The 27,137-nt window shown below is 47.1% G+C and overlaps 1 protein-coding gene across 1 annotated transcript in view; it reads left to right on the top strand.

The window, feature by feature from the left end:
• The window catches only part of LOC147902245 (CRM-domain containing factor CFM3, chloroplastic/mitochondrial-like), a 68,176-nt gene that overhangs the window by 24,565 nt on the left and 16,474 nt on the right, over positions 1-27,137 (top strand). The window contains exons 7-9 of the mRNA XM_087374815.1: positions 8,323-8,382; positions 8,595-8,678; positions 16,390-16,633. Of these exons, the coding sequence (XP_087230941.1) occupies positions 8,323-8,382; positions 8,595-8,678; positions 16,390-16,633 (388 nt within the window). The remainder of the gene's footprint in view (positions 1-8,322; positions 8,383-8,594; positions 8,679-16,389; positions 16,634-27,137) is intronic.

Here is a 27,137-nt window from a genome sequence, read left to right as displayed (position 1 = left end):
ATCCGGGCGGTAGGTGCAAAGGTCTCCCCATAGTCGATGCCGGGTCGTTGAGCATAGCCTTTAGCCACCAACCGAGCTTTATACTTGTCGACAGAGCCATCAGAGGCGTACTTTGTTTTGAATATCCACCGGACACCGATTACGGAACGGTGAGAGGGACGAGGAACAAGGTCCCATGTGTGGTTCCGAAGAAGAGCATGAATTTCCGCTTCCATAGCCTGTTTCCAATGAGGCTGGGCCAGAGCCTGAGGAACAGTAGTTGGCTCGCGAGTGGCGAGGATGCGAGACATAAGGGCGTAATTGACATGGAGGGGATCAAAAGAGGACGGTGGGGGGTGGCGATGAGAGCGACGAGGACCATCATCAGGGTGCGGTTCGGAGTAGGGATCCTCAAGACCGGAGGAGCGGAGAGTATCAATTAGCCATCGCGGAACACGTACCGAGCGGGGTTCCAAGGGAGGAGCAGACGAGGTTGGAGCCGGAGAAGGAGGCAGAGGAGAGAGAATAGGAGGAGATGTAACGGGGGATGAGGCAGGTGGAGGGGTAGAGGACTCCGGGGCATCAAACGGATCTCCAAGAACAGGAGGAGAGTCGGAAGATGGCAGAAGGACCTGCTCGTCGAAAAGGACATCCCTTCATTCTTATGTATGCTGATGTGGAGAGCTCTCTCCTCATGGAGGAGATGAGCAGGAAGAATAATGCGGGCAGCAAGTCTTCAAATGCTTTGCAGGTACAGGAAAGAGGCAGGACTCAGCAAAAGGGGAGATTTGCTAGTAAGTCCAAATCCCGCAGTCAGTCCCGTGGCAAAAAGGATATTGAATGCTTTTATTGTGGCAAGAAGGGACATGTGAAGTCTAAGTGCTTCAAGTTTATACGGGATCAGAAAGCCAAGAAGGCTGAGGCAAAAGATGCAGGCAGTGGAAGCAAAGGCAAAGGCAAGGCCAAGGCAGATGACTTGGATGCAGTGAATGTTGCAGCAGAGGACAATGACAGTGACAGACATGATGTTTTATGCTCTTCTGCTGTAATTGCACATACTTTGGTTATTGATGGCCATGACATGCATACCTGGCTCTTGGATTCAGGTGCTTCTTTTCATGTTACTCCTCATAGGGAGTGGTTTACTTCCTATACAGGTACTCATGGAGTTGTTCACCTTGGGAACAACTATGCATGTCAGATTCCAGGGATTGGCAGTATACAGATAGTATTACCTGATGGACGCATATTTATGCTTGATGGTGTTCGCCATGTGCCGCAAATCAAGAAAAATCTGATTAGCACTGGCTTGTTGGATGACAGTGGTTACCACACCACATTTGGGGATTCCAAATGGGTGATTACTGATGGCCAAGTTGTAGTGGCTGAGGGTTTTAAGAGTGATACCTTGTACCCTCTTTATGTTTCCAGTGCAGGAATCATGTTTTTGCCATAACCGAGCTGCCAAAGGTTTCATTGTGGCATAGTTGGTTGGGACACATGTCCGTTAAAGGAATGCAAGAACTGTCACGTTTGGGTTATCTGCCGTCTCTTTCATTTTCAGATTTGCCTACTTGTGATCATTGCATATTTGGCAAGCATTCTATGACTCCTCATAAGAGGAGAACTCCCCAAAATAGAGCACCGCTTAATCTAGTGCACACTGATTTGTGTGAGATGCCACAGTTATCACTAGGGGGTGCAAAGTATTTCATTACTTTTATTGATGATGCCACACGCAAAGTGTGGGTCTATTTCTTGAAGCATAAGAGCGAGGCCTTAGATGCTTTCAAGAAGTTTGTCGCTTAGGTTGAGAATCGGACAGGTCGTAGGCTGAAATGCCTCAGATCCGATAATGGGGGTGAGTATGTGTCACATGCTTTTGTGCAGTTTTGCGAAGCTAAGGGCATTAAACAGGAACTCACAGCCCCTCATAATGCATCTCAAAATGGTGTAAGTGAGCGGATGAATCGAACTATTCAGGAGAAGGTTCGATGTATGTTGTCTTATGCTGCATTGCCCCATGGCTTTTGGGCAGAAGCCGTGCAAACAGCAGTTCACATAATCAACAGGTCGCCTAACAAGGCTTTGGAGTTGAAAGTGCCAGAAGAGGTGTGGTCTGGCAAGCCACCCTCATATAAGCACTTGCGTGTGTTTGGCTGCGAGTGCTTTGCTCATATACGCAAAGAACTGCGCACCAAACTGGAGCCAAAGTCTTCCAGATGCATCTTTATGGGTTATGGTGACGAAGTTGAAATGGGGTACAGGTTATGGGATCCCGTTAAATGGAAGATTATACGCAGCAATGATGTCATCTTTAAAGAGGATAGTGTACACAAAGAACCCGTGCAACCTGTGGAATACAGGAGGGTTGTTTATGATGATGTCGGACAGCAAAGAATGCCCATTAATATGCAGCAGCAGGCTGCTGCAGATAACCCTGTTCAAGAGGGTATACAGACTGAAAATCAGCCAGATAATTTTGCCAATGATGCACCACAGAATATGCCAGCAAATTGGGCTGTAGAACAGCCATCATGCATGACGAACAGGCTGGACAGCAGCCTAATCCGGAACATTTTGTTAGGAGGAGCACCCGTGTACAACGGCCTCCTGACAGGTTTGTTCCAGGAGCCAACAATGTGGCTGATTTTATTATGCTGACAGATTGTGGTGAGCCTTCCAGCTTCAAGGAAGCTATGGGAAGAACAGAGAAAAGGAAGTGAGAGAAAGCCATGCAGTCAGAAATGGACTCCCTACTTCAAAATGATACATGGGACTTGGTGCAGCTACCTGCAGGCAGAAAGGTTTTGCCATGCAAGTGGGTTTACAAAGTCAAAGTGGATTCAAATGCTTTACCAAGGTATAAGGCCAGATTGGTTGCCAAGGGATTTAAGCAGGAGAAGGGCATTGACTTTGATGAGATCTTTTCCCCTGTAGTCAAGATGACTACTTTGAGAGCAGTGTTAGCTCTTGTTGCTCATGAGGACATGGGTTTATGTCAGATGGATGTGAAGACTGCTTTTCTTCACGGAGATCTCCATGATGAGATCTATATGAGTCAGCCAGAGGGATATGCTGTTAAAGGGAAAGAGCAGCTTGTGTGTAAGCTCAAGAGGAGCTTGTATGGACTCAAGCAGGCACCAAGAGAATGGTACAAGAAGTTTGATGCCTTCATGCAGTCCCAAGGGTATCATAGGTGTGAGACCGATCATTGCTTGTACACCAAACGGGCAAAGGATGGCAGTTTGATGCTACTCATTCTATATGTGGATGACATGCTGATTGCCAGTAAATCTCAGCATGAGATTAGTGCTTTGAAGAAACAACTGCATAAGTCTTTTGACATGAAAGACTTGGGTGATGCAAACCATATTCTTGGCATGCGGATTACTCGTGACAGGTCCAAGGGACTTTTGTTTCTGTCACAGAAGGAGTACATTGACAAAGTATTGCAGAGGTTTAAAATGGAGGGGGGGAAGTCTATTAGTACCCCGTTGCCTCCACATTTAAAACTCAGCAGTAAGGACAGCCCCAGATCAGATGATGATAAGGCTGAAATGGCCAAAATTCCGTATGCATTTGCAGTTGGTTCTTTGATGTATGCCATGGTTGCCACTCGTCCGGATATTGCTTTTGCGGTGGGAGTCATCAGCAGGTATATGGCAAATTCAGGCAAGCGGCACTGGGAAGCAATGAAAGGTGTCTTGAGGTATCTCAAAGGTACCAAAGACTTGTGCATATGCTATGGTAGGCAAGATGCATTGGTGCATGGTTTTACAGATTCAGACTATGCAGGGAATGCAGATAACCGGAAGTCTACTACCGGTTATATTTCACATTTGCAGGAGGTGCTATATCATGGGTGTCTCGGTTGCAGAAATGCGTTGCACTGTCAACTACTGAAGCTGAATATGTTGCAGCCAGTGAGGCTTGCAAAGAAGCAATATGGCTTACTCGGCTGGTGGGAGATTTGGGCATTACAGGAGATATGCCAGTTTTGCATTGTGATAGTCAGAGTGCTATCATGTTGGCAAAGAATCCGGTCTTTCATCAGAAGACCAAGCACATAGATGTGAAATATCATTTCATCAGGGAGGTACTGGAAGACAAGCGACTTGAGCTTGTGAAGGTGCATACTGATGATAATCCTGCAGATTTGCTCACTAAGAGCTTGCCTACAGAGCGGTTTGCACATTGCCACCACATCATGGGATTAGGATGAGACCATTCTTATTTTATGGTCTTGTATACAGTAACTGTATATTGCTGTAATTTTTATTCTTTTCTCCCCTTTAGGCACATTGGCCTTTAGGTGGGAGGTTGTTGGGGTAAAGGCACATTGCCACCCCTTTATTAAAGATATGACACCTATGACTGTCTTAAGACAGTCATAGGGTGAAAAACCTAATCCTAATAAAACCTATGAGTTTGTGGTGTGGCTCATCACTTCACACCCACATCTTTGGAGTCTTCTCTCTCTCTCACTCTCCCCGGTTGTACTTCTCCCTCATTCCTTCCCTCTCATCCCAGGATCAACAAACTCGGCAAGATCATAAGATCCCAATACGGATGCCATCTGAATTTTCTAAAGGGAATAGTTGGTCCCATCCAGCTGTCGAGCATCTGGAAATGTAGGAAGGGTGGGGATGCGTACAGGCTTGTCAGACTCTTGAAAGAAGCTGGAGATAGGGGGAACGCGGAGATCCGGAGCGGAATTCTTTGATTCATCAGCCATGACTGGAAACAGGGAGTGGACAGCAACCAGGGGCTGAAGAGGGCAGCCGACCAGGAGAATAGGTGCTGGTGAGCAGATCGAAATCTGGAACGGGGCTGCCGACGAGAGGAAGGTAGCAAAAAAATATATATATATAGGGGAGGAAGAGAGCTCTGTAGTCCGTGGGAAAGAGAGTTGCCGACGAGGACGAGCCCCTTCTACTTCATCACTACAGGAGCTCCAAGATCAGAGAGTATTCTGGTGCTCTGATACCATGAAAACATATAGAGCGGAAAGCGAATATAACAAGAACACGAGAGACACCAGTAGGCCTGAAATAGCTGCTGTATATCAGCCCTCAATGGAGCCGTAAAACATGGATAAAATCCTCATAAAGGAGTAAAATACTGCTCAATAACAGCAATACAAAACCTGAGGTACAGCCTGCTGAAAGAGCACAAGAGGGGCTGTAGAAGGGCTGAGTATTGCTGTCCTGAATCTCAGCAAGGCGGGCACTCCAAGGCAATGAGAGAAGTTGGAAGATGGGGTGTACAACCGGGCAGGAGGAAAGAGGACTGAACTGAGGGGCAGCAGCAGGCAGGGATGGGGGATCTGCAGAGGGAGTGTGGGCAGCCAACAGGGCAGCAGTGGGGCTCAGGTAGGGACGGCCAGGAGCAGGCAGTAGCTGAGGACCTGAGGAGCTGCAGGAGTAGATTAAAAAATGATGAGGGGGAGGGCCCTTATATAGGGGAGGCTAGGGTAGGTGGTCGGTCCAGTTGGCCTAGGCCGACCAGCTGGTCGGTCAGCCAACTGGGCCGACCAGCTGGTCGGCCAGGAGCTGGTCGGCCCTGGTCGTGGTCCGCCTGGTCTGTCCCCCTCTGTCCCCTGCTTCGGCCCTGTCTCGTGGGTGCCGGTGTTGTGCTGGAGCGAGTCCTGTGGAGGTCGAAAAGGAGCCGAAATACGGACTAACTGAGACCTCTCTCACTGGGCGGGCACACCCACATCAAAGGCTCTCACTCTGTACAGAACACCTGGAGATCTCAATCTCAACAAGTGGATGGACTGCTCCACTACCCTGCTCCTCAAGTGCTATGTGAGCTGGCTCTGCACCTCTGCCAGGTTGCACACTGAAGTGGTGAAATGCTCAAGCAGGGGGGCCTATAAATAGCCCCCAGCCTCCTAGTCAGACAGCAAGGGGTTGGGCCGACCAGCTAGCCTACAAGGCCGACGCAAACAGCCTCCTATATAGGGCTGCTCAAGGCCCTAATGCATGGGCCTGCCAGCCGACTAGCAAGGCTCAAGAGCTGACTGCTCCTACCCCTCCACCGGGATCTGAAGAGCCTATATGAAGGAGCTGTGCCCTCTGCCCTCAGCCGACCTGCTCTCACAAGGGAGCCGACTCCCTAGGCGCCTCAAAAGGGGGTGCCACACGGCAGCACAGCAGGCCTCAAGAAGGCCCTGAACAGCCCCGCACGCGGGCAGCAACCTCTCCAGCACTAGGTAGCCTGCCAACCCTACTCTATCTAAGCCTACTCATGTACATGAGGGGCGGGCACACCCACAACACTAGCCCTCACTTATCTACTCTAGCCTCACTCACTGAGCGGGCACACCCACAAGCAAGGCCCTCTCTCTTGTTGACATCAGGAGATGTTGACCTCTAACACAACAGGCTGGTCGACACACCACAGTCTGTGGTCAGCAGAGGGCCTGGTCGAGGTAGGTGCCAGACTGGTCGGCCAATCTTCCCTAGAGTTGGGTATTTTTGGGGCTATCCAGCCCTATAAATAGGGCCCCATTGCAGGAGTCCATGTATTCCAGAAGTTCCCACCTGCAGGTCACAATTCAGGGTGAGTCACACAAGGAGATCAAGGGATCTATTGTATAAGGTTTGGTCCATCTATGGGAGCAGTACATGTTCACTGTTTCTGCTCTCAGCTGCATGGTTCATTAACTATATGCAACTATCTATATTCACTTGTGTACACAATCAGGGAAAGGAGTAAGATTTGAGCTCGCACTGTGTGATATCTGGCCAACAACAATCTTCCACTGGGGGAGTGTTGGCTTGTATGAGTTTTCTTTTTGGTGTACTTTGCAATTTGTCCCATAGGCCCTCGAGGCCTCCTGCGGACATTAATAGATCTTTCTTTCTTTCTTTCTTTTTATGTTCGGACACTAACTAGGTACATGGTGGACTATCAATCCACTGTTTGTTTTATTTTTAGAGGACGTGTTTGGGCGCATAAAATTATTTGAGGTCAAGTGATGCTCTTTATTATTGGAAAATGCAGACACGAACACAATCTAAACAATCCTTTCCTTTCATGTGGAGTTCATTGACCTCCCCACCCACCATGTAGCTTGCTGGCTATCCAGCTCATATAGGGACAGGCAAAAGTCCTAGCGCCTTACCCTTGTGCTTACCAGCTCACATGACAATGCCCATCTAATGCATAGGCATGGCTCGTCTTTGAGGTCCCGAGCTTGTTTAGCACCTCTTCTTCAACTTTGCACCCCTTCTCTTTCAATCACAGTTTCTTCGTACTCCAAATGTCTTTGCTTGCCTTGATGGCCTCTCTTTGGATCCTCTCATCCTTCTTGCGATCCGCTATGTGGCATCAAGATTTTTGGCAAACATCTCTTTCTTACTTCTGTCAACCATGTCCCTTCTTCCATCACAAATGATGTTCACATTGCTGTCAATAATGTTGAACACGCTACTCCCTATACTTTTTCTGACCTCTTTAGGCATCCCATCAATGCGGTAGTCAAACACCCCTCTCTCTCTCTCTCTCTCTCTCTCTCTTTAATCATGAGACCTAGCAATCATCTCTTCCATTGTTGGGAATCCATGAAACATCAGGTCAAAAAAAATTATAACCCAAATGTAACAATGATTGTGGAAGGAAACATTTATAGACACGGTCTAGGAAAAAGTCTCCATCCATTATTTACGTTGAATCCCGTAAGATCATAAACCTTCCATCAAGTCCTACAAATATAGCGCCCACATTCCTTATACTATAGCAAAGAATCCTGAGGGGTTTACATGTCTTTTCATGGAAAGACCAAGGCTTGCAAGCAACCAAAAACTGATAAACATCTCAAAGAGAGAATAGACTATTTGTATTTTAGAAACATCCTGCTTTACTTGAAAATACTGCAATGTTGAAGTAGATCTACCAGATATTTGCATTAACATTGTTAAGGTGCTATTTACTGGTTTTATCAGTGAAGCTTTAATACTTTAAAGTTCAAGGTTAAAATTCTGGACCTTGCTTAATGGTGGAAACTACTGGGTAGAGTCAATTAATAATATCAGTGGGTTAAGATAACATAAATATTCTGTGAGAGAGGACTGTAGAGTGGTGCTGCCTGTTCATACTGCTTCTCAAAAAGTATGACTGGAGCCTCATGATAATGGCAAAATGTACAGCCATGGGCAATCGTGTCCATTTATTGCTGGAAATTTGTGCTTATTTTCCCATACTAGTCTGCCTTTTTGGTTTGAAGCTTAGCTTTTGGCTCCTTTTTATTTTATGGACTCCTGAAGGTTTTTACTTTACGTATGATGTTAATGGATAATTGGAGTGTTCTCAATAGGGCTTTCTTGCTGTGTGCAGTCACTCTCTGGGCATATTGAAGCTTTGGAGCAGCAGATAGCCAGCATGAAAGCTGGCTTGGTGAGTTGAAGCAACCGAAAATTTGCACTTGTATATATTCACTGCACACAGTCTTTACATTGGAATCAACATAGAATGTTTTCTCGGGGTCATCCATCTTTAGTTTCTCATCTCTTGTTGATTAAGATATGCTGCACCAGTATATGTGAGCTTGATGATTTGGATGAACTGTGGTGGCACTGGGTTTTTAATGGTTGGTTCCCTTGTTTCAGAGTCAAATGGATCAGAATGAGCTGGATGAATTGCATAAACTTTCTGAGGATGACTGCGGTGGCTTCGATTCTGAAAGTCTTGAGGTATATTTCCCATATCCAGTAACGGGAATAGATTAGCCTGGGTACCACAGGAGACTTCTCAATCTTGTGATGTCATGTCTCTAGAGCATTCAACTAAGCAGGTGATTTGCTGTCGTATTGCCGAACTATCCGTAATGTCTTAAATGTCAGGAACTACAATTTTAGAGCTGAGTACGTGTAAGGAAATACAAAGTATCTTACCAAGCTACCTCACTCAGGATTCTCATATTATTTACTTGGATATTGTGACTCTAATGAAAGGATTGGAGCCACTGAAACATGAATTTTTTCTGGTAACCTTTGGAGTCATAGTGTTGAGCTGGAAGATTATGTAGTCAAGATTTCTGATTTTATACTTGGTTCAGAAAAGGTTGAAGGTCATCCATTTCTACTGAACTGTCCAGGGATTCTGAGATGCTATGCAAAACACTTCTGCATTCTTTTGAAGAATTCAATATTTGTTGTCATTTCCCTTCTGAAAATCAAGGGCATATAAAGCAGTATCAAATGCTCCTCATACATTTATGAAGGCATCAGGAGTCTTGTAATGTCCTATCTTTTCCAGCTTAGCTGGGTTTCGTTTTTTCCTTTTCCAGGTGAGGGCTAGGGTGCGGGGGGGAAGGGGGCTGTTCTGGGATTGGGGGAGAACGATCGAGCTAATCTTGGTAAAGTTTAATTGGTTTGTGGAAAGAGACTTAGTTGCTTGTGGATTGTTAAAAGAGCTGTTTCATTCTGTCCGGCCTCGTTGGGGAGAAGCCAAGCTGAAAGTACGCTGAAGCACCATGGGCAAGCCACAGATCCATCCCCTGCGACCCCATCCACTCGTCCATCATCTGATACACCTGATGCTCCATCATCGCGTCGAAGAGTGATGGAGTTTACTTCTCCACACTTGTGGAGGCAAACTGGAGGACCCTCACCGGGTGGGGGTGGGATCCTACCACGGTAATGCCCCTTTTTCGGGGCTGCAAAATCAGGATAGTCAGCTCCAGAGGCATGGGATACAAATCCAGAATTTCCAGATAGTTCCACGGTCCCAACCTCCCTCTCTTGGAAAAGGAAGCCCAGCTCGTAGGCGATGACCTGAAGGCTGAGCAGATGCTTCCTCTTCCTCGGAGGTCTGCGAGGAACCAGTATTTTGCATGCTAGGGGAGCTAACCTGCTATCGTGGAGAGGTAGGCGGGGCGGGCTCAGCCTTGCCCTTGCTCAAGGGTGGTGGGTCAGATTTGGTTATGGAAGGGGCGCAGGAGGAAGAGGCACCGGATGAGCCTCCTGCTACATGCGGGATGGGACGGGGGGGGCGGGCGATGAGGGTAATCACACCGTAGGGGCCAGGTGGAGGGGGAGGAGGGGAAGAAGGGGGGTGGAGGTGGGGAGGGGGGAGATGGGTCCGAAGGGAGCGGGGGGGAAGGGGGCGGGGGGCGAGGCAAGGGAGTGTCGGTTGATGTTGAAGTTGAGGAACTTGCTGCACGGGCTCTTGGGGCCTCTGGGTCTCCTCTTCTGAAGGGAGGATTTGAGGGGCAGATGTCACCGTGGCTCTAGGAACCTCTGGAGTTTGCTGCCTGCTGCGGGAAAACCTGTGAGCACGGAGCCTCGCCTCTGGGAGGGCTTGTTGGAGCCGAAGGCCCCCCCTTCGGAGCTTGTGTTCCACCTGCGTGGGGCCACCAACTTGATCTCCCTGTGAGTGGGCTGCTGCCTGTGCACGCCTCTTACGGTTGGTATGCTGCCGTTGGTTCTTCCTGGCCCACTTACTACGTTTCTTCTTCCCAACCGTGGTCCAACTTCCCTCAAAGGACTGGGACTCCTGTTGTAGTTGCTCGGGGGGCTGCTAGATCCGGTCCTCTCGAGCATCTCGCTGCTGTCCCTGTGTCTCTTGAGGGGAAGGAGGGGCTTGGCTCAAGCCTCTTGTACAATCATGGGCTATGGCCTGGTAATCCGGAGACCTCTAGTCTTTGACGAAGCGTACCTCCCTCAAGTGTCTCCAAGAGAATCACCTCTAGGAGGGAATTTGGCCTCTTTATAATCAATTGGAGATGAGAAACCCCATCATTTGCCTCTTTATAACCAACTTGAGACGAGGAACCCCATCATTTGCCACTGGAGACGCTGACGACTCCAAGGGGTACTCTAGTATGGGCAAGTCCTCTTGGGCAAGATAGTGGTTCGTGGCCTCACTCCAGACACAGAGCCCTAGCAGCTCCTCTTGTAGAGGGGCTTCTCAGGAACATCCCACGTACAAGTAGTCAGTGGCAGTAGTCTCACCGATGGCTCTTCTCGAAGGCCCCCCTCTCACGAGGAATGGATCCCCACTGAAGTAGAGCCTTTTCAGGGTGTACAAAAGAGTGACATGAAGACTCATATGGGCCCCACGCTGCTGCTGAGAGGAGTTCAAGCGCAAGCCCCTCATTTGGCACCTGAAGGGTCGAGATCAGGGTGGATATATGATCGCACAGCGGACACATATAGGCTAGGCTCAGTGGGACAGCGGTCTAGCCAGCTCCTTTGAGGCATGGAGTAGGCTCCCACCTGACCTAGAGGCACGACAGAGGGTATTCAGCAACTAAACAATCCCCAATTTATGGGGCAATCTAACAGCTCACAGGCCAGCCAAAAAGCCAGCCACCTCAGCCAAACAAGTGTCCAGAAAGACCAGCTGGTCTGGCCGACCAGAACTGGCTGACCAGTTGGCCGACTAGCTGGCAGGCCCACCGACCAGCTGGCAGGCCCACCGATCAGCTGGCCGACCAGCTGGCCGACCAGCTAGGTCTGGCCTATAAAAGGCATCTGCCCCCACACTCCTTCTGACAGGACAGGACCTGCAGCTGCTCGTCTTCTCCGCCATCCTTTGCTGCAGCCCCGCCTGCTCCATCTACCTCTCCTCTTCAGATCTGCTCCTCTCTGCCTCCTCTCTGCCTTCTCTCTGCCTCTCCTTCCTGCCTCCTGACTGCTCCATCTTCTCCTCCAGATCTGCCCTAACTTCTGCTCCTCTGCTTCAGCTCTGTCCCATCTGCTCCAAATCTGCTCCTCTGCTTCAGCTCTGTCTCTTCTGCTCCTCTGCTCCAGATCTGTCTCCTTCTGCCCCAGATCAGCTCCTTTTCTTCATCATGTTGCTATTCCAGATAGCCTGAAGGTTCCTTCCTCAGAGCATGCTGGTTTTTCAGCCATTTCGTAGGGCAGCTCTAACCCTTCATCTTCTTCGTCATCATCGAGCTACACGGAGGACTGCGTTTCGCTCCCTCTGCTGCTATCTTTTCTAGTGTTTCTCTACACGGAATCATCTTTCTGATTCACCTCAGCCACGGTCCTTGAGACACACCGGCTTGAGGTTCTTGTATTCAGTTTTTCATATTACCGATAGGCACTATGTTTTCTGAGTTCCGTTCTTCAGTTGTGTCTGAGTATTGTCTATTTTGTGCTCGCTCCACTGCAAACCCTATCGTTTCTCTATAGAGGGCTCTTTCACATCTCTGAGGAGTAGGACGAGTTTCGACTCACTTCACTAGTAGCTAATCAGTGTGGTGGGACGTTTAGGCAAGGCATGGTTTATCGACCCTCCTCGCATCCTGAATTAGGAGGCCCCTGATGGAGACTTTGTCTTTGGGAGGGCAGCCCCCTTTGGGAGATCCAGTGGGACCCAAGAGAGTGGTTTTGGGCATTCAAGGTAGGTCACACAGAGAGGGTGGAGGAGGTACCCTTTTTTCTACGCAACACGGATTGGACGACGACTATAGATGGAGGCATCGACATGGACTCCTTTGAGAGAGAGACTTTGGGTTGAGTAGTAGGTACCACATTGATGAGGTCTCTCCAGCTTATAGGATACATAGACATAGCATTCATTGGATTGAGCTGCATGATGACCCCTCCAACTCGACAACGTCCTCTTCTAGCTCCTGAGGATGGTGTGTGGGAGACAGTGGCTAGCATTATGGCATGGAACATATGGGTTGCGTGTTGCAGCCTAGAGATGGGAGAGCATCGTGTTTCAGTATGGATTGAAGGCGTAAAATTTTTACGCCGTGAGGGATTTGCTAGTTGTATAGCCCCCCTCCCTGGTTGTTAGCACTTGTCCGTACGATACCCTAGGCAATGAGCTGGGTTCTCGGGAAGCAAGCTGGATTTCTATCTGCTAGGCTTTTTCTTGCTCGGCACCTTTGGGTAGCCGACTTGTATGTTAATTTTTCCAAGCATTAATAAAAGTTCCTTTTGCATTATGCTCGCCGCTCAGGGTAGACTTGATGGTACCAATTATCCCATGTGGTCGTACTTGGTGTGCCACCTGTTGGTGTCCAAGAACTTTTGGGCTTCTCGGGAAGCAAGCTGGATTTCTAACCGCTAGGCTTGGGGATTTTTTCCTGCTCGGCGCCTTTGGGTAGCTGACTTGTATGTTAATTTTTCCAAGCATTAATAAAAAGTTCCTTTTGCATTATGCTCGCCGCTAAGGGCAGACTTGATGGAACCAATTATCCTCTATGGTCGTACTTGGTGCACCACTTGTTGGTGCATCAACTTGTTTCCCATAAGAGAACTAGCATCATAACACATCAAACACTATGGCAGTCACACCTGTACCATCCTTCTCGGGGTTCCAGGGATACTTCCCATTCTAAGCATGGATTCCCGACCTTGCCTACTCAGCAATGAGGCTGTACTCAAAATGTGCCATCCGCCTAGCAACCACTGCCTGCATGTCACCTATCTCCTAAAGAAACCAAAAACATATTCCCACACGGAACATGTTACCTACCAAAGCCAACAAATAGGATACACAATGAATTCGATCCCACTTGCATTCAGTGTTCTTCCCACTCTCGGTAGGCAGCAGAATTCCAAACATTATCCCTACGGGGCTCTGCTATCACACCCATGTGACCACAAGCATCCACTCTTAGTGCAAACGCCTACATTAGAACCTGGGAGTTGTTACTAGCAGCCCTTGTAGGACCGCACTCCCCAGCCAACCACAAGTGTCCACTGACTCACTGGAATGCCCAAACAATGGGTGACAGCATAACTGATCTGCCCACAATGCTCAGAAGCATGGACTTACTGTGCAAGCATTCATTGTGAACCATCGTGCAACCAGCCTCTCCAAAAACACAGCCCATTGCTCACAGGCAATCGCTAGAAGGCATAAGTGCGCCCTTTTACCAACCAGGAGCTCAACCAAGCTCATTCATGAGCTATTTGCACACCTTCATGGACTCAATACATGAAAAGTACCTCCATTCAGCCACTTTGGCAGAAGCCCATATTCAAAGGCAAAGGGTTGGCTGTCATACAGTCCATACAACCTCAAAGCCAACACCTTGTAGCCCATGGCCATCAAGCAGCCTATACTTTTCGTACACAATAGCTCGTACAGCTTGTAGGCACCAGCCCATACAGCCACACTTAATGCTCACGTACGGACTGTCCGTACAGTCCGTATTGGAGCAGGTTTACCCTCCACTGGCAGTCTGTATGTGTGGCTGCACCCGGCTCTCAAAAACCTTCCGTACTGTCGTATGGCCACCAGCCTGCTCTGTTTTGTTGGCGCCCACACAATCTGTGTAAAATCCCGTCCCCATTTTCCCTTTTTGGCCTTCTAAGGCCTTCCTTTCCAAAAGTTAAATGCATGGGCATGCCACATGGCAGCCCATGTCTAGGCTTGCCCCTAAGGGCTTTAATTTGCTAGGCCCCCTCTAGCGGGACCTTTTTAAAACCCCACTACAACTTCAATTCCTAAGGTTCTTTGGGCCCCTCTTGGCCCTAGACCTCTCATTTGCCCCCAAGGTACAATTCCCTAGGAGAATCTTGCATACCCACATCCGGTGACCATGCCAACTAAATTTCCAGGGTCAGGCCCACATGCAAATACAAACTCACGCCCATGTGACAGTCCATCAGCCTCCCCCCTTCTTCTTCTTCTTCTCCTTCTTCTTCTTCTTCTTCTTCTTCTTCTTAGGCAAGGGCTTCCTCGTTGCAGAGTCAATCCTGCGTCCATCTTCAAGACACCACCTCTTTGCAAAGGGCATCTTCAGTAGACTCGTCTTCTCAGATTCCAGGCGTGACTCCTCGTCCTGGGCGGCCTTTGCCAAAGGAGTTCTAGGAGATTGGCCCTTGGAACTACCTAGAGATACTTGATGCGTACCCTCTTGCCTTGGAGATGACAGTTATGATCTTGCAGACTCGTAAATGGGGCTCGATTGGATTGGTCGGCTCTCGTACTTGCCCTTTTTGGGGTTTCAACTTTGCCTCCATAGGGAAGGAAAACTCTGAGTGATTAGAGGCCGGTTTCAGACTTCTTCCTTGACTGATTCCTCTCAGAGCTCTATCACGGAGTTCTTTCAGCCAGATCACATAGACCCCCATGAGGCGAGACCTCGACATGACCATGACCCAGAGCCTGTGACCCGACAGCTCAAACAGAGGGTTGACTCACAGATCATACTTGGGGACATCCCCTCCTTGTTTAGGGTCGGAGCTCGACCGACGGGGGTCACAGTGGCCCTGGTTAGACACAGAGCTACGACCAGGAGACGTACCAGTACTGCACCCTTGGGGGGGTGACAATGCTCTATTGTTGACCTCATGCCTCCACTTTCACAGCCTAATCCATCTTGATGTCCTGCTGCTGCTGATGATGATGATGATGATTATGATGATGTCGACGATGATGCTGAGATTGATATATATAGTCGAGATATGACTATGTTGTACTTAGGAATTAGTACTGCCATTTTGCATTTTTTGCATTCATTGGTGTTACTTTTCTTTTCATTCCAATGGTGGTACTTGATTTTGGAGTCTCAACTGGTTTCGCCTGCTTGGCTTGACCACTAGGTTGTGAGGCACTCTCTTTGCTAATCCACTTCTTCTTAAACCCAATTTTCTTCGGGTACCCATACTGAGTCCCAACTTGCACAAACCCACTTGGTCTGTTCCCTTTTGCATCCTCATAGTTCAGGGCTATGGCAATTGCTTCATCTAGCATGTTCGCATACTTAGCCCGACTTTCCATCTTTATCCGATCATTCAATCCAAAGATAAAATATTTTACTTGGATTGACTGAGGTAGGGGTTCATCAACCTTCATTACACTTTCTCTAAACTTATCACTATATTCTGTGGATGCTCGTTTAGTAGCTCCACTACCACAGCTCATTTTATCAGGTTTTTCACAGTCTCATAGACCCATCGGTCCTCCGAAGACTTTAATAAACTTTCTTTCTTTCTTTCTGTAAAAAGAGGCAGTAGCATTGGTGTAGCCCTTCTATGAGAGGAAATGGAACAATGTGTCATGCCCATCTGTTTTTGGTATGTTGGCTCAAAAATTATTTTCTTGAATATACTGAATCGAACAGACATATCACATTTTTGGGGGTTGTGGTAGTTTTCTCCTCTTTTACTGGAATTTTTCTTGAGTCAATGATTTCTTTTTTTCTTCTGCAAGTATTTAGATCATTATAGTTCTCTTCATGATTTTATCTTTCTTATTAGTTGTTTTCCTTCCTCCTTCTTCTTTGACATATGTATTTCTACTGCTTGGATTGGAATTCTGTCAATCAAAACTACCTTTGTATCATTGCACCTTGTATGTTGAGTTGATTCTAGCTATCTGTCACAAGCAGTTGTAGATTGGATGAAGAGATAGCCTGAGGTTGAATGTCTGCATTATATGTTGTTTAGCATTCAGGGGTCTTGCGTTGATCACTTGCCATATTTTCAGAGTGATGATGGTGTTCTTGAGAATATACAAGGCGAGGTGACAATGTTGACTGGAGCTGGAGTCTCTGAAAGCAAGCCTCCAGAAACTCAGACTACGAAGGCAAGCCCTCGTTTAGACAGGGAAAAACTCAAAAATTTGTGTATACTGGGTCCAATATATAGAGCTGAGCCACTCACAAACAGAGAAAGGCTGAAACTCAGGAAGGAGGCACTCACTCGGGGCAAAACAGCTCAGTTTCATGTGGGTATGTAATCCATTCAACCTTTTTTGGGGGGGGGTTTTGTCTGCAAATTGTAAACTTTATGTGCAATGTATTTTGAAGCATCTGTCAGAATTGCAATAAGAGCACAAGCCTAACAGCTAATTGTAAAAATATTCTCTATAAACTTAGCACATGCCACATGAATAAAGATGACGAAATACTTTTTGTGGAAAGCGAAGGATTCCCCTCTTTTCTCTATGTAGCAGAGCAAGGGTAGGAGTAGTTAGTTGGATTGTGAATCAGGTGTGCTCCTCTTCCAATTACAATCATTGCCATAAATGGTAACATTATTGTTTACCAGAGGTTGGGGTGGTAGTGACAAGGAGGAAATGAGGTATCAACTGCCACTGCTGTAAGGCAACCTTGATATGGTGGGTTTGACAAGCTGTTTTTGTTTTTGCTTGGGTGACGTGGTCCTCCTTACTAGTGGCATGCATAATATCCTTGTCTGCAAGAACCAAGATGAGATTGCATGTAAATCTATTATCTATGACAGTCGGGTGGCGGGAGAGAGAGAGAGAGAGAGAGAGAGTCTATTAATGTCCACGGGCAACAGGTCTATGGGACAGCACAGAACCAACTAATACATCAGCTTAGGGAGGGCACATGGCAGCTCCCCATAGAGTGCAAAAGCAGCTCTATTTAGAGGAGATACTCTAATAAAGCATTTTTCGGCCATACATCAGTTTAAGACTGAGAGTCTTTTGGTTTGGATTTGATTTCTTTCATAATTGCCATGCCTTCACGGTAGACTACCCATTTTCCATCCTTCCTTGCAGCTCTAACCTTGGCTAATTCAGTCGCTTTGTTCTTCAGCTGAGCTCGTGTGAGCTCCTCAGCTATCCATACCTTTGTCCCTTTCAGCTTATGTGATTGGCAGAGAATCTTGGTTCGTAGTTTACGTGACTTGAGAGTGATGATAGCATGTCCTTTGGAATGTTTGATGTTAGTTGCTACCTTTTCATCATCATCCTTCCATTCAATGTTGGGCATGGCTGCTTTGACATGTGCTAAAGTTTCACTAAAAGAGTGCTCATCCTTGTACCAATTTTCAGGAAGTCCTCCTATCTGAATCTTCAATGCGTTTTCACATCTGGCTTCATGCTCCTTAAGGTTTATTAGAGTCTTCCGGAGACTGATGGGTCTATGAGACTATGAGAAACAAGCTGAAAGGGTGGAGCTACTAACGAGCATCAACACCCTTAACTACATGCTACATGCTACATGCCATAAGTACATCAATATGGAGTGATGGTGAGTCACAGAACAGCATCAATATGACCCTCTCAAACGAGCCTCAAGGCCAACAAGAGGGTGATAAAACAACTAACCAGCCAAAAGCCTTCACATTAAGATATTCAGCAAACACTTCAAACACAGATTGGGGGAGCTAGAGTGCTCCTACTCAAATACAACGACATAGATTGGCCACAAAGTCTTGGCGCCCCTTTCTTTATTGATTGGAGAGTCCAGCAAATAGGTTCTCACTCACATTCAGTGCTCTTCCCACTCTCAGTAGGCATCAATATCACAAACATTAGCCCTGCGGGGCTCTACTCTCACACCCATATGACAATAGGCATCCATTTTTAGTGCAAACACTTGCATAAAACCTGGGAGCTGTTACTAGCAGCCCATCAGAACCACACTCTCCCCAGACAGCCACAAGTATCCACGGACTCACTGGAATACCCAAACAATGGGTGAAAGCATGACTGATCTGCCCACAATGCTCGGAAGCACGATCTTGCTCTGCAAGCATTAGATGCTAATCACCCTGCCAGGCAAGACCCTCCAAAAACACAGCCCACTGCTCAAGGGCAGTCACTAGAAGGCATGAGTGAACCCTTTACCAGCTAGGAGCTAAACCAGGATCATTCATGAGCTAATGGCACACCATTTATGGACTCAATGCGTGCCCTGCCAAGCTGAAAATCCTTCCACTCAGCCACTTTGGCAGCAGCCCATACCAAATGCAAATGAATGGGTTTTGTACAGCCCGTACAACCTTGCAACACCTTGCTGCCCATGGCCATCAAGCAGCCAATACTACAACACCGTACAGCCCGAGCAATTGTTGCTGGTTCATTCCGTACAGCCCGTACCAAAATCATTTACTCACAGCGTATGGACTGTCCGTACAGTCCGTATGGCAGCCTAAGTTCATGGCGTGCGGGTCTGTACCAAAGCTTAATTCCGTATTGCTAGTTTTGGAGTTCGTGGCACTGCCTTCTCTGTTCCGTGTGTTGATTCACCTTTTCCAAGCTCTCACGCCATTCATTTTTCCGGTCGGCCATCCCACGTCGATCCAAGGCCTTCCTTTCTTTTTTGGTTTGCATGGGTGTCACAAGGGCATGAGTCTTCTATTTGCATGTGGGCCCGAAGAATCAAGAGGAGAGGTCACAAGATGTGGGTGTGCTAGTCTTACCTAGGGATGGGTGCCTTGGGGGTAAACTAGTGCCTTGGTTCAATTTGAGGGACTAAAAGGCCAATAAAGGGACCTATGGGGGTAAGTTGGGCCTTGGTGCCCTCATTGGGGGCAAATGGCCTTGTAGGAGCTTCAAGGGGCAAAAAAACCCAATTTTCATTACGTAGGGGAAATTGGCACGTGGCAATTTCTCCCTTCCTCCCCATTTGGAATGGAAGCTGGAGAAGCTTGGCTAAAGGCGAGATCACGAGGTACAAGAGGGAAGAGAGATAGATGAAGGTGTTGGCGGGCACGAGAAGGGAGATCTTGGTGAAGGGCAAGGCCTTGGAGCATGTCTTCCGTACGACTTGTAGGTACGGGCTGCAGTACGGTGCCTGCGTGAGGTCCCGGAGTACGGACTCCTGTACGACATGTGTGAACGGGCTAGTACAGTACGGACTGTAAAGATATGTGTGCGGATTACAAGCACGACTTGCTGGTACCCATTACAGGTATGGGCTGATGATACGATGTTGCATGTATGTTTTGCTGTAAGGACAGACGGCTATGCACCTAATGTACGGATAGTCGTACGGCATAGTTTTCCACACGTGCGGGTTGCCACATAGTTGCCTGTGTGTACGGCCTGTGTAAGGCTGCAGGTTATTGAGAGTTTGAGTGACGTATCACCCGTACGGTGGCTCCATGGTTGCTCATGGTAAATCCACGGGCTGCCTGTGTAAGTGGTTGATTGGCAGAGATTGGCCCCCTTCACGACTGACTATTGGTTCCGTGCCCAGGCTCTAATGGGAGCTATAGTTGAAGGGCGCCTCCATCCCTTCTCGTGTTCGCTCATGAGCATTGAGTTGGATCTGGAAGAGACTTGCTTGGCAGAGTGATCATAGTGAATGCTTGCAGATATTGTTTGTGCTTCTGAGCACCGGGGGCAGCTTAGTTATGCTTTCACCCATTGTTTGGGTATCCTAGTGGATCAATGACCACTTGTGATTGATTGGGGAGCGGGTGGCCTTGCTTGGGCTGTGAATAATGGCTCCCATGTTAAGTGCAAGTGTTTGCATTGAGTATGGATGCCTATGGTCACACGTGTGTGACAACAGAGCCTCGCAGGACTAATGTGTTGTGATACTGATGCCTTTGGGTGAGGGAAGAGCATTGAATACGTTTGAGTTGGTACTCATTGTGTATCCTATTTGTAGGCCATCTCATGGGCTATCCATATATACCACTTATGCCTTGGTATGTGCCTTGTATGCCTAGTTATAGTCAGTTAGGACTATTGGTACAGTTAGTTTATGTACCATCTAGGTTAGTTAGGACACTTAGTCCAGTTAGGGTAGTTAGCCCTAGGGTTTTGTTATGTTGGCTCTCCCTTGAGCCTCCACACTTCAGTTTTGCAGCAATCTATTACGGCAGCATCTCGTTTTTCTCCTTTGTGCTTCGATTTTTGAGCTTCCATTACTTCCAACACATCAATCGACTCTATCGATGCTATACACAGACACAGAAACTCTTTCTGAGTCTTCCGAATTTCCATGGCTGAAATCAATGGTCCTCGAGATAAATCCTTTTCACCTCGCAAAACATATTCTACCCCGTTCATCTTGAACTGGTAAATATGCTTTTTCCAATCAATGGCTGGATTTTTCCAAAAATGCCAAGCCATGCCTAGGGCTATATCTGCGTGAGCAAGCCTGGTCAACTCAAAGTCCAGCTTCTCAACATTGGCTACTTGCCCTTTCATTTTAATCAACTCGAGCTCATCGAAAACCGTATATCCCGTTGCTGTGGGCTTTGAAAGGATGTTATCAGGTGCACCGCTTACTAACTTAGTAACAGACACACTTAACAACACAGGTACTAACCTCTGAGAAGGTCCCGCCAATTGCATCTGCATATGTTCCGCATTGGGACTCTCCTGCATTTCCGCGTCGCATTCAGATATTATCATATTGGCCGTGCGACGGTCTTTGTTTAGTGGACAATCTTTCCACTGATGTCGCTGAAGGCAGCCGAAGCACAATCCTTCTTTTCTAGCTTTTTCTTTTTGCTCAGGGGTCAACGAGGACTTTGACCAAGTCCGGGCTGCCATTGGAGTTACTTTTCTTTTCACTCCGATGGTGGTACTTGTCTTTGCTTGTCCCTCAACCGGCTTCACCTGCTTGGTTTGGCCACTTGGCTGCGAGACACTTGTCTTTGAAGTCCATTTCCTCTGAAATCCCCCTTTTCTCGGGTACTCATGCTGAGTCCCTGCCTGCACAAACCCACTAGGTTTGCCTCTGGCATCCTCATAGTTCAAGGCTACTGCAATAGATTCATCTAATGTAGTCACATATTTAGCCCGAGCTTCCATTTTAATCTTGTCGTTCAGTCCATAGATATAGTCTTTCAACTGAACCGATATAGGGAGAGGGTCTGTTATTTTCATAACACATTCCCTGAACTTGTCAGTGTACTCTGCCACCGACAAATTCCTCTAGCGAAGGCTTCTGTAAGCATCCCAAGCTCGGGACTCTTTGTCAGGTGGAAGGAAGTGTTTCTTAAATTCAGCCTTAAACCCTTCCCAGGTGGTAGGGGCAACCTGATCTTTCTGTTGCTTTATCCACCACCACCTATCCGCTGCCTCAATAAACATGTGAGTGGTCTCGCGGAGATCTGATTTCACAAATGGCGAAGGCTTCTTCCCACTTGTGTAACCAAACCTCGATCACATCAGAATTGCGCTCGGTCATCCGACCAGCGTACTTTTCCGGTCTATAGTTAGCAATATTAGGTACCTTGACCTTCACACGCTCTGATGAGTGTATGGCTCTGCTGGAGCGTTGCCCTTTTCATTTCTAGATGGTCTACCCGACAAGGCTTGCACCATCTCTCTAATTTCATTTTGACCAGCGTTCACTTGAAGCTGCTGGTTCATGATCTGTTGTAAGGCATCTTCTAATACAGAAATCCTACCCACCAGGGTAGGTGTTATGTGATGGGACACTTGTTGTGTAGACCGTGCTCTAGATTCACCAGGATTCACCCTGGAATCTTGTCCCTTTGCCTCCATTCTTTCAAAAGGGAAAATAGATTTTATTTTATTTTTTTCACTTTAGATTCCCCTTTGCTGCACAGGAATAACAAACTGCAAATTGAAAATTTGTATAGAAGGGAAAAGAACTGCTCCCTGGAAACTCCACGTAACGGAGATGTCTCGACTTATTTCCTCTGCCAAGCCTTTGCAAGCCTCGAAAATCTGCGCCACCCACCAAGGCACTCACCCAGCTTTTCGCTTCTCTCTTTCGGAATCAGCATCAGTGCTCACGGGCTATTTAGGTGACCATATCCTACATCCCACTCATCTTCGGCGCTTTTCATAGCTTGCTACTGAGGTCTTTTCGATAATTGTTTCCGAAAATGTGGCGCACGTTTTCTCCTTGCACGTCCTTACCGAAAAAATATCCGCAGTCAGGGACGGCTTACCAAGCTTGATAGTGTTGTTTTTAAGCAACAGACGCTATTCATCGCAATTTTGTGGCTCTGGCATAATTGAAATCCTCATTCGTTGTCTTCATTCACTCCGTGAAATCGATGTGCTTTTTTTTAAGCTTTCCTCACGCTGAGTGATGCCGACGGTCATTAATTATTTCTTCTGATATAACCTTCTGAGCTTATTCAAGGACAAGGTCCTCCACAAGTTCCTCACGCTTGCGATGACGTCAGTGACTATCCACAGCGTAATCCTGCTGTGAAGCCTTGCTTCTATAAAACTCGCATGAATCCCCTCGTCCACCTGAGCCACGCTGATTTCACAGGTGTTTCACCCAACACCGCTCATCACGTCGAAGGGCCTGCCCTTAACTTCAGTGTCACGCGCCATCGTTCCCTGGCTCCAAGCTAACCGTAAACCAACAGATTCACGTAGACAGCTCGTCCCTTCTACGCAACTCGTTCATCCACGCTCCCAGATGTTCTGTGCTCTGATACCAAATTTCACATTCCCTGAACTTATCTCTCTTTCTTTCCAACATGATTCACAGACGAAATTCACAGGCGCTGGCATCGTATTTTGCCACCCAGCCTATCGAATGGATGGCATGCATACAAAGATACGTAATTTCTATTTCTTCATGCCTATCTACAAGCCCTCAGTTCCCTAGATGGTTTCCCCTACCACATGTCATCATTTTAGACCTTTAGCTTGGTACACCATTTACCCCTCTCTTGGGGCACAACTAAAACATTTGCCCCTTGGCATTTTTACACATTTAGGTGCACCTAGGCCTTAGCACTCAGAACCACCTAGTCGATGCCAATACACCCTCACCTAGGACCTTGGCAATTACTTCCCTTGACCATTTTATTTACGCACATAAAATATTACAAAAGTCGGTCATCTAAGAGAAAATGCCCACCGATCTTTCCGAGGTCATGCTATCTTGGCTAGAGCATAACACCGGACAAGATCAGGGAATATACGGATGCATGGTCACTTTCTTGAGTTTGCACTCCTTGCTACAGCTTGCAATGAAGAGCCTCTGTGCCATAAAGATGCTTTTGACAGCAAAGAGTGGATGGATGCAATGAGAGCTGAGTTACATTCCATTGCTAAAAATGACACATGGGAATTAGTAGGTCTCCCTCCAGCCAAGCATGCCATTGGAACCAGAAGGGTCTACAAATTAAAAAGGAAATCTGATGGCAGCATAGATCGATACAAAGCCCATCTTGTTGCAAAAGCGTATGCCCAACAACAAGGCATTGACTTTGAGGAGACATTTGCTCCCACATCCAGGATTTCTAATACCAGGTGTTTTGAGACATTTCCAGAGTACTTCAGTCCATCCCATGGAGGGGGGTTTGTAGGCCATCCTTTGGTGGTTCTAGTGATGCCCTATAGGCCATGGTATGAGCCTTGTAGGCATAAATAAAGACACTTATAGTGTTAGTGTCTTTTAGGCCACATAGACGCAAGCTTTATCTGGTTCATAGTGATGTTTGTGGACCCATGAGGGTTGTAGCTCTTGGGGCTTCTACTAGTTTGTCACTTTTATTGATGATTTCACTAGGTACACTTGGATTTTCGCATTGAAATCCAAATCTAAAGTTTCTTCATGCTTCAAGCACTTTATTGCCTTGGTTGAGAATGAGAGTGGACTGCATATTGCTCACCTTAATACTGACAGGGGGGTGAATACATGTCGAAGGAGTCTGCTGTTTTTTTGGCTTCCCGTGGCATCAATCATCGATGCATGGTGCCTTATACTCAACAGAATCGCGTGGCTGAGCAGAAGAATAGATCAGTGATGGAAATGGCTAGATGCATGTTGAAAGGCAAACATTTTCCTAATAAGTTGTGGTTGGATGCAGTCATGTGTGCAAATTACATCTTGAATAGATGTCCTACAAAGGCATTGCTGACTATCACACCTTATGAGGCTTGGACGGGTCATAAGCCTTGCATTTCCCACATGAGGAATTTTGGATGCTTAGCTTTGTCATGACAAGAGAAATCACTAATCCGTGATTAGCAGACATTAAAACATTAATGGTGTAACATGTATTTGCATTTATGATGGACACCGACCGATTTGTTATGGCGGTGGATCATCTTAGTAGATAGGACTAGTCGAGCTGGAGCCACTGCTTCAGACGGCATCGAATTTGGACATGTGATACTTATTCGATTAATAAAAATGTGCACACACGTGTCTAGGTCCTAGTGGCAATAGGAAGGGAAGGGTGCATTAAGGTGCATTGAATGGTAGATGCATGGGTCATAGGATAAGGGTAGGTGTAAATGGGAAGATGGAACTTGAGTGATCTCAAGGGACATTAATGAAAGGGTATCAACCTTTCATGGTGAATCTCACGTAGCATTCTGTATTCACTTTGCATTCATCCGCCATCTCTCTCCCACCTTGCATGTAGGTCGAAATAGAAACAAGTACTCTCACGAGGGCGCTCTTCCCCATTGGAGGGCCAATTTGTTACGCTCTAGCCGAGGTAGCATGACCTCGGAAGAATCAGTCGACATTTCCCTTAAAGGATCTATAATTGTAATATATTTACTTGTGCTTCATGTAAATGATCGGGAGGGAATTAATGTCAAGGTCCTAGGTGAGGGTTGATAGCACCAGACTAGGTGGATCTAAGGCTAAGGGTCTAATGCAAGAAATGTGCCTAGGGGCAAAGGAAACTAAAGCATCCCAAGAGAGGGGTGAAATGTTGCATTAGTAAGACCCTATGATGATGGCATGTGGCATCTAGATCCATTTAGGGAATTGGGGCTTGTTGGAGTTAGTGAGAGAAGAGAATGCACTGTTCACGTATGCTTTTGGGATTTGGATTTTCTCTGTAACATCTCACGCTTCGATAAGATTGGCTGGGTGGAACAAATTCGTCGGTGCTTCTCCTGTGATCATCTCCCGTGATCTGCCTGTAGTCATAGTGTTTAACACAATTGGCATTCAAATTTTGCATGCATTGCACACATTTGCATTCTCGAAAAGACTGGTTCTTCACATTAGGTATCAGAGCGGCGACGGTCCACGACCAGGATGAGAAGAGAGCGGGAGAGCAGCACGCGGAATCGCGATGGGTGTGACGGTGAAAGCACTCGCATACGGCAGATGGAAAGCACGGATAGCCGGGCGAGAGACGCAAACAACAGTCGGGAGTGCGGGGAGACAGAATCGAACGGCGGAAGGCTCGGCTGACGCGCAATTGCTGCGAACAGTCTATTTTTGTTACTCTGAACACTGCGATTCTGTTTGGGGCTGCAAACCAACTTATCCTCCCCTTCAAACCGTGAATTCTCGAGGGTCTGAGACAAGGGATTTCTTGAAAATTTTGCTCTTGGACGGTGAACAGAGTGTCCTAACGGGGTGACTCCCCCGTCGTGTGAATGTACCCTTAAAATCCTTAAACCGTGAGGAAAAGAGACCCTCGCGTTCTCCCAAACGGAAAGTCGGAATGGAACAAGATTTTAAGGGGGTGATCCACCCATCGAGTGTAGGATCGCTTAGGAGAGAGAGAGTGCAAGTAGCAAAAGAGTCAATGATAAACGCCTTCGCCGTCACATCAAAGTTGGATAATTCAAAAACAAAGGAGTACAAGGTACAAGTACCTAGACCTAGGACTAAGAGTCCTAGGTGTCACATAGGACTAAGTGTAAGCACCAACTCTCCCATCCTTGGGAAACGCAGCACGGTGCATCTTACCAAGCAAGCATGGTTCTGAGGTGTCAAAACCTCTCATGCCACAAATGATTATCTACCATGGTAGAATCAAGAGCAAAGGCATGTGCTGTAGGCTCACAGAAGCGAAAGGATGCAAAGAGTAAAGCAAGGAGTGAAAGCCGTCACATCAACTATGAATGAAATGAAAGTACAAAGTACAATAAAAGGGAACCCTAGGACCTAGTGTCCTAGTGGTACCACTAGTACTAGGTGTCATAAGACACTAAAGTACTAGGTGACCTAAGTGCCAATAACTAAAGTTACATGGCACATACCAGGGCCCAGAGGGCATCAATACGACCGTGAGAAGATGGCCTATAAACCCCCCTCAATGGTATGGGCTGAAGTATTCTGGAAACGTCTCACAATACCTGGTATTTTCTTGTCATGGTGGCACATGTTCATCCCAAGGGATATAACCACCTATGAATATACAAGGTATGCCAAATCATGTAACAAAGGAGACCAAGTGTAAAACCTGTCGAAAGACTTCGAACTTGGGACGAGGAAGTGCTATCCTCTGTGGGAAAGACAACTCTATGTCTCCTGCTAACAACCGCTCTCGAACATAATGATAGTGAACTTCAATGTGCTTGGTACGCGCATGAAACAGTGGATTACACGCAATGGCCAAAGCACTCTGGCTGTCAGTGCAGACCATAGTGGAGGATGTCTGGCGGATACCAAGATCTGTAAGTAACTGTCAAAGCCAAACACACTCTACTATAGCAATAAAGGCTGCCCTGTACTCAGCCTCACTGCTAGATATGGCAACTGTTGGTTGCTTCTTGCTGAGCCAAGAGATACATGAATTGCCAAGCAAAAAACAGTTGCCGGT

This window comes from Dipteris shenzhenensis, chromosome 5 (assembly GCF_047967505.1).
Source record: "Dipteris shenzhenensis isolate YYH24624 ecotype China chromosome 5, Dip_SZ_1.0, whole genome shotgun sequence".
NCBI lineage: Eukaryota > Viridiplantae > Streptophyta > Polypodiopsida > Gleicheniales > Dipteridaceae > Dipteris > Dipteris shenzhenensis.
This window is presented reverse-complemented; position numbering and strand designations above follow the sequence as displayed.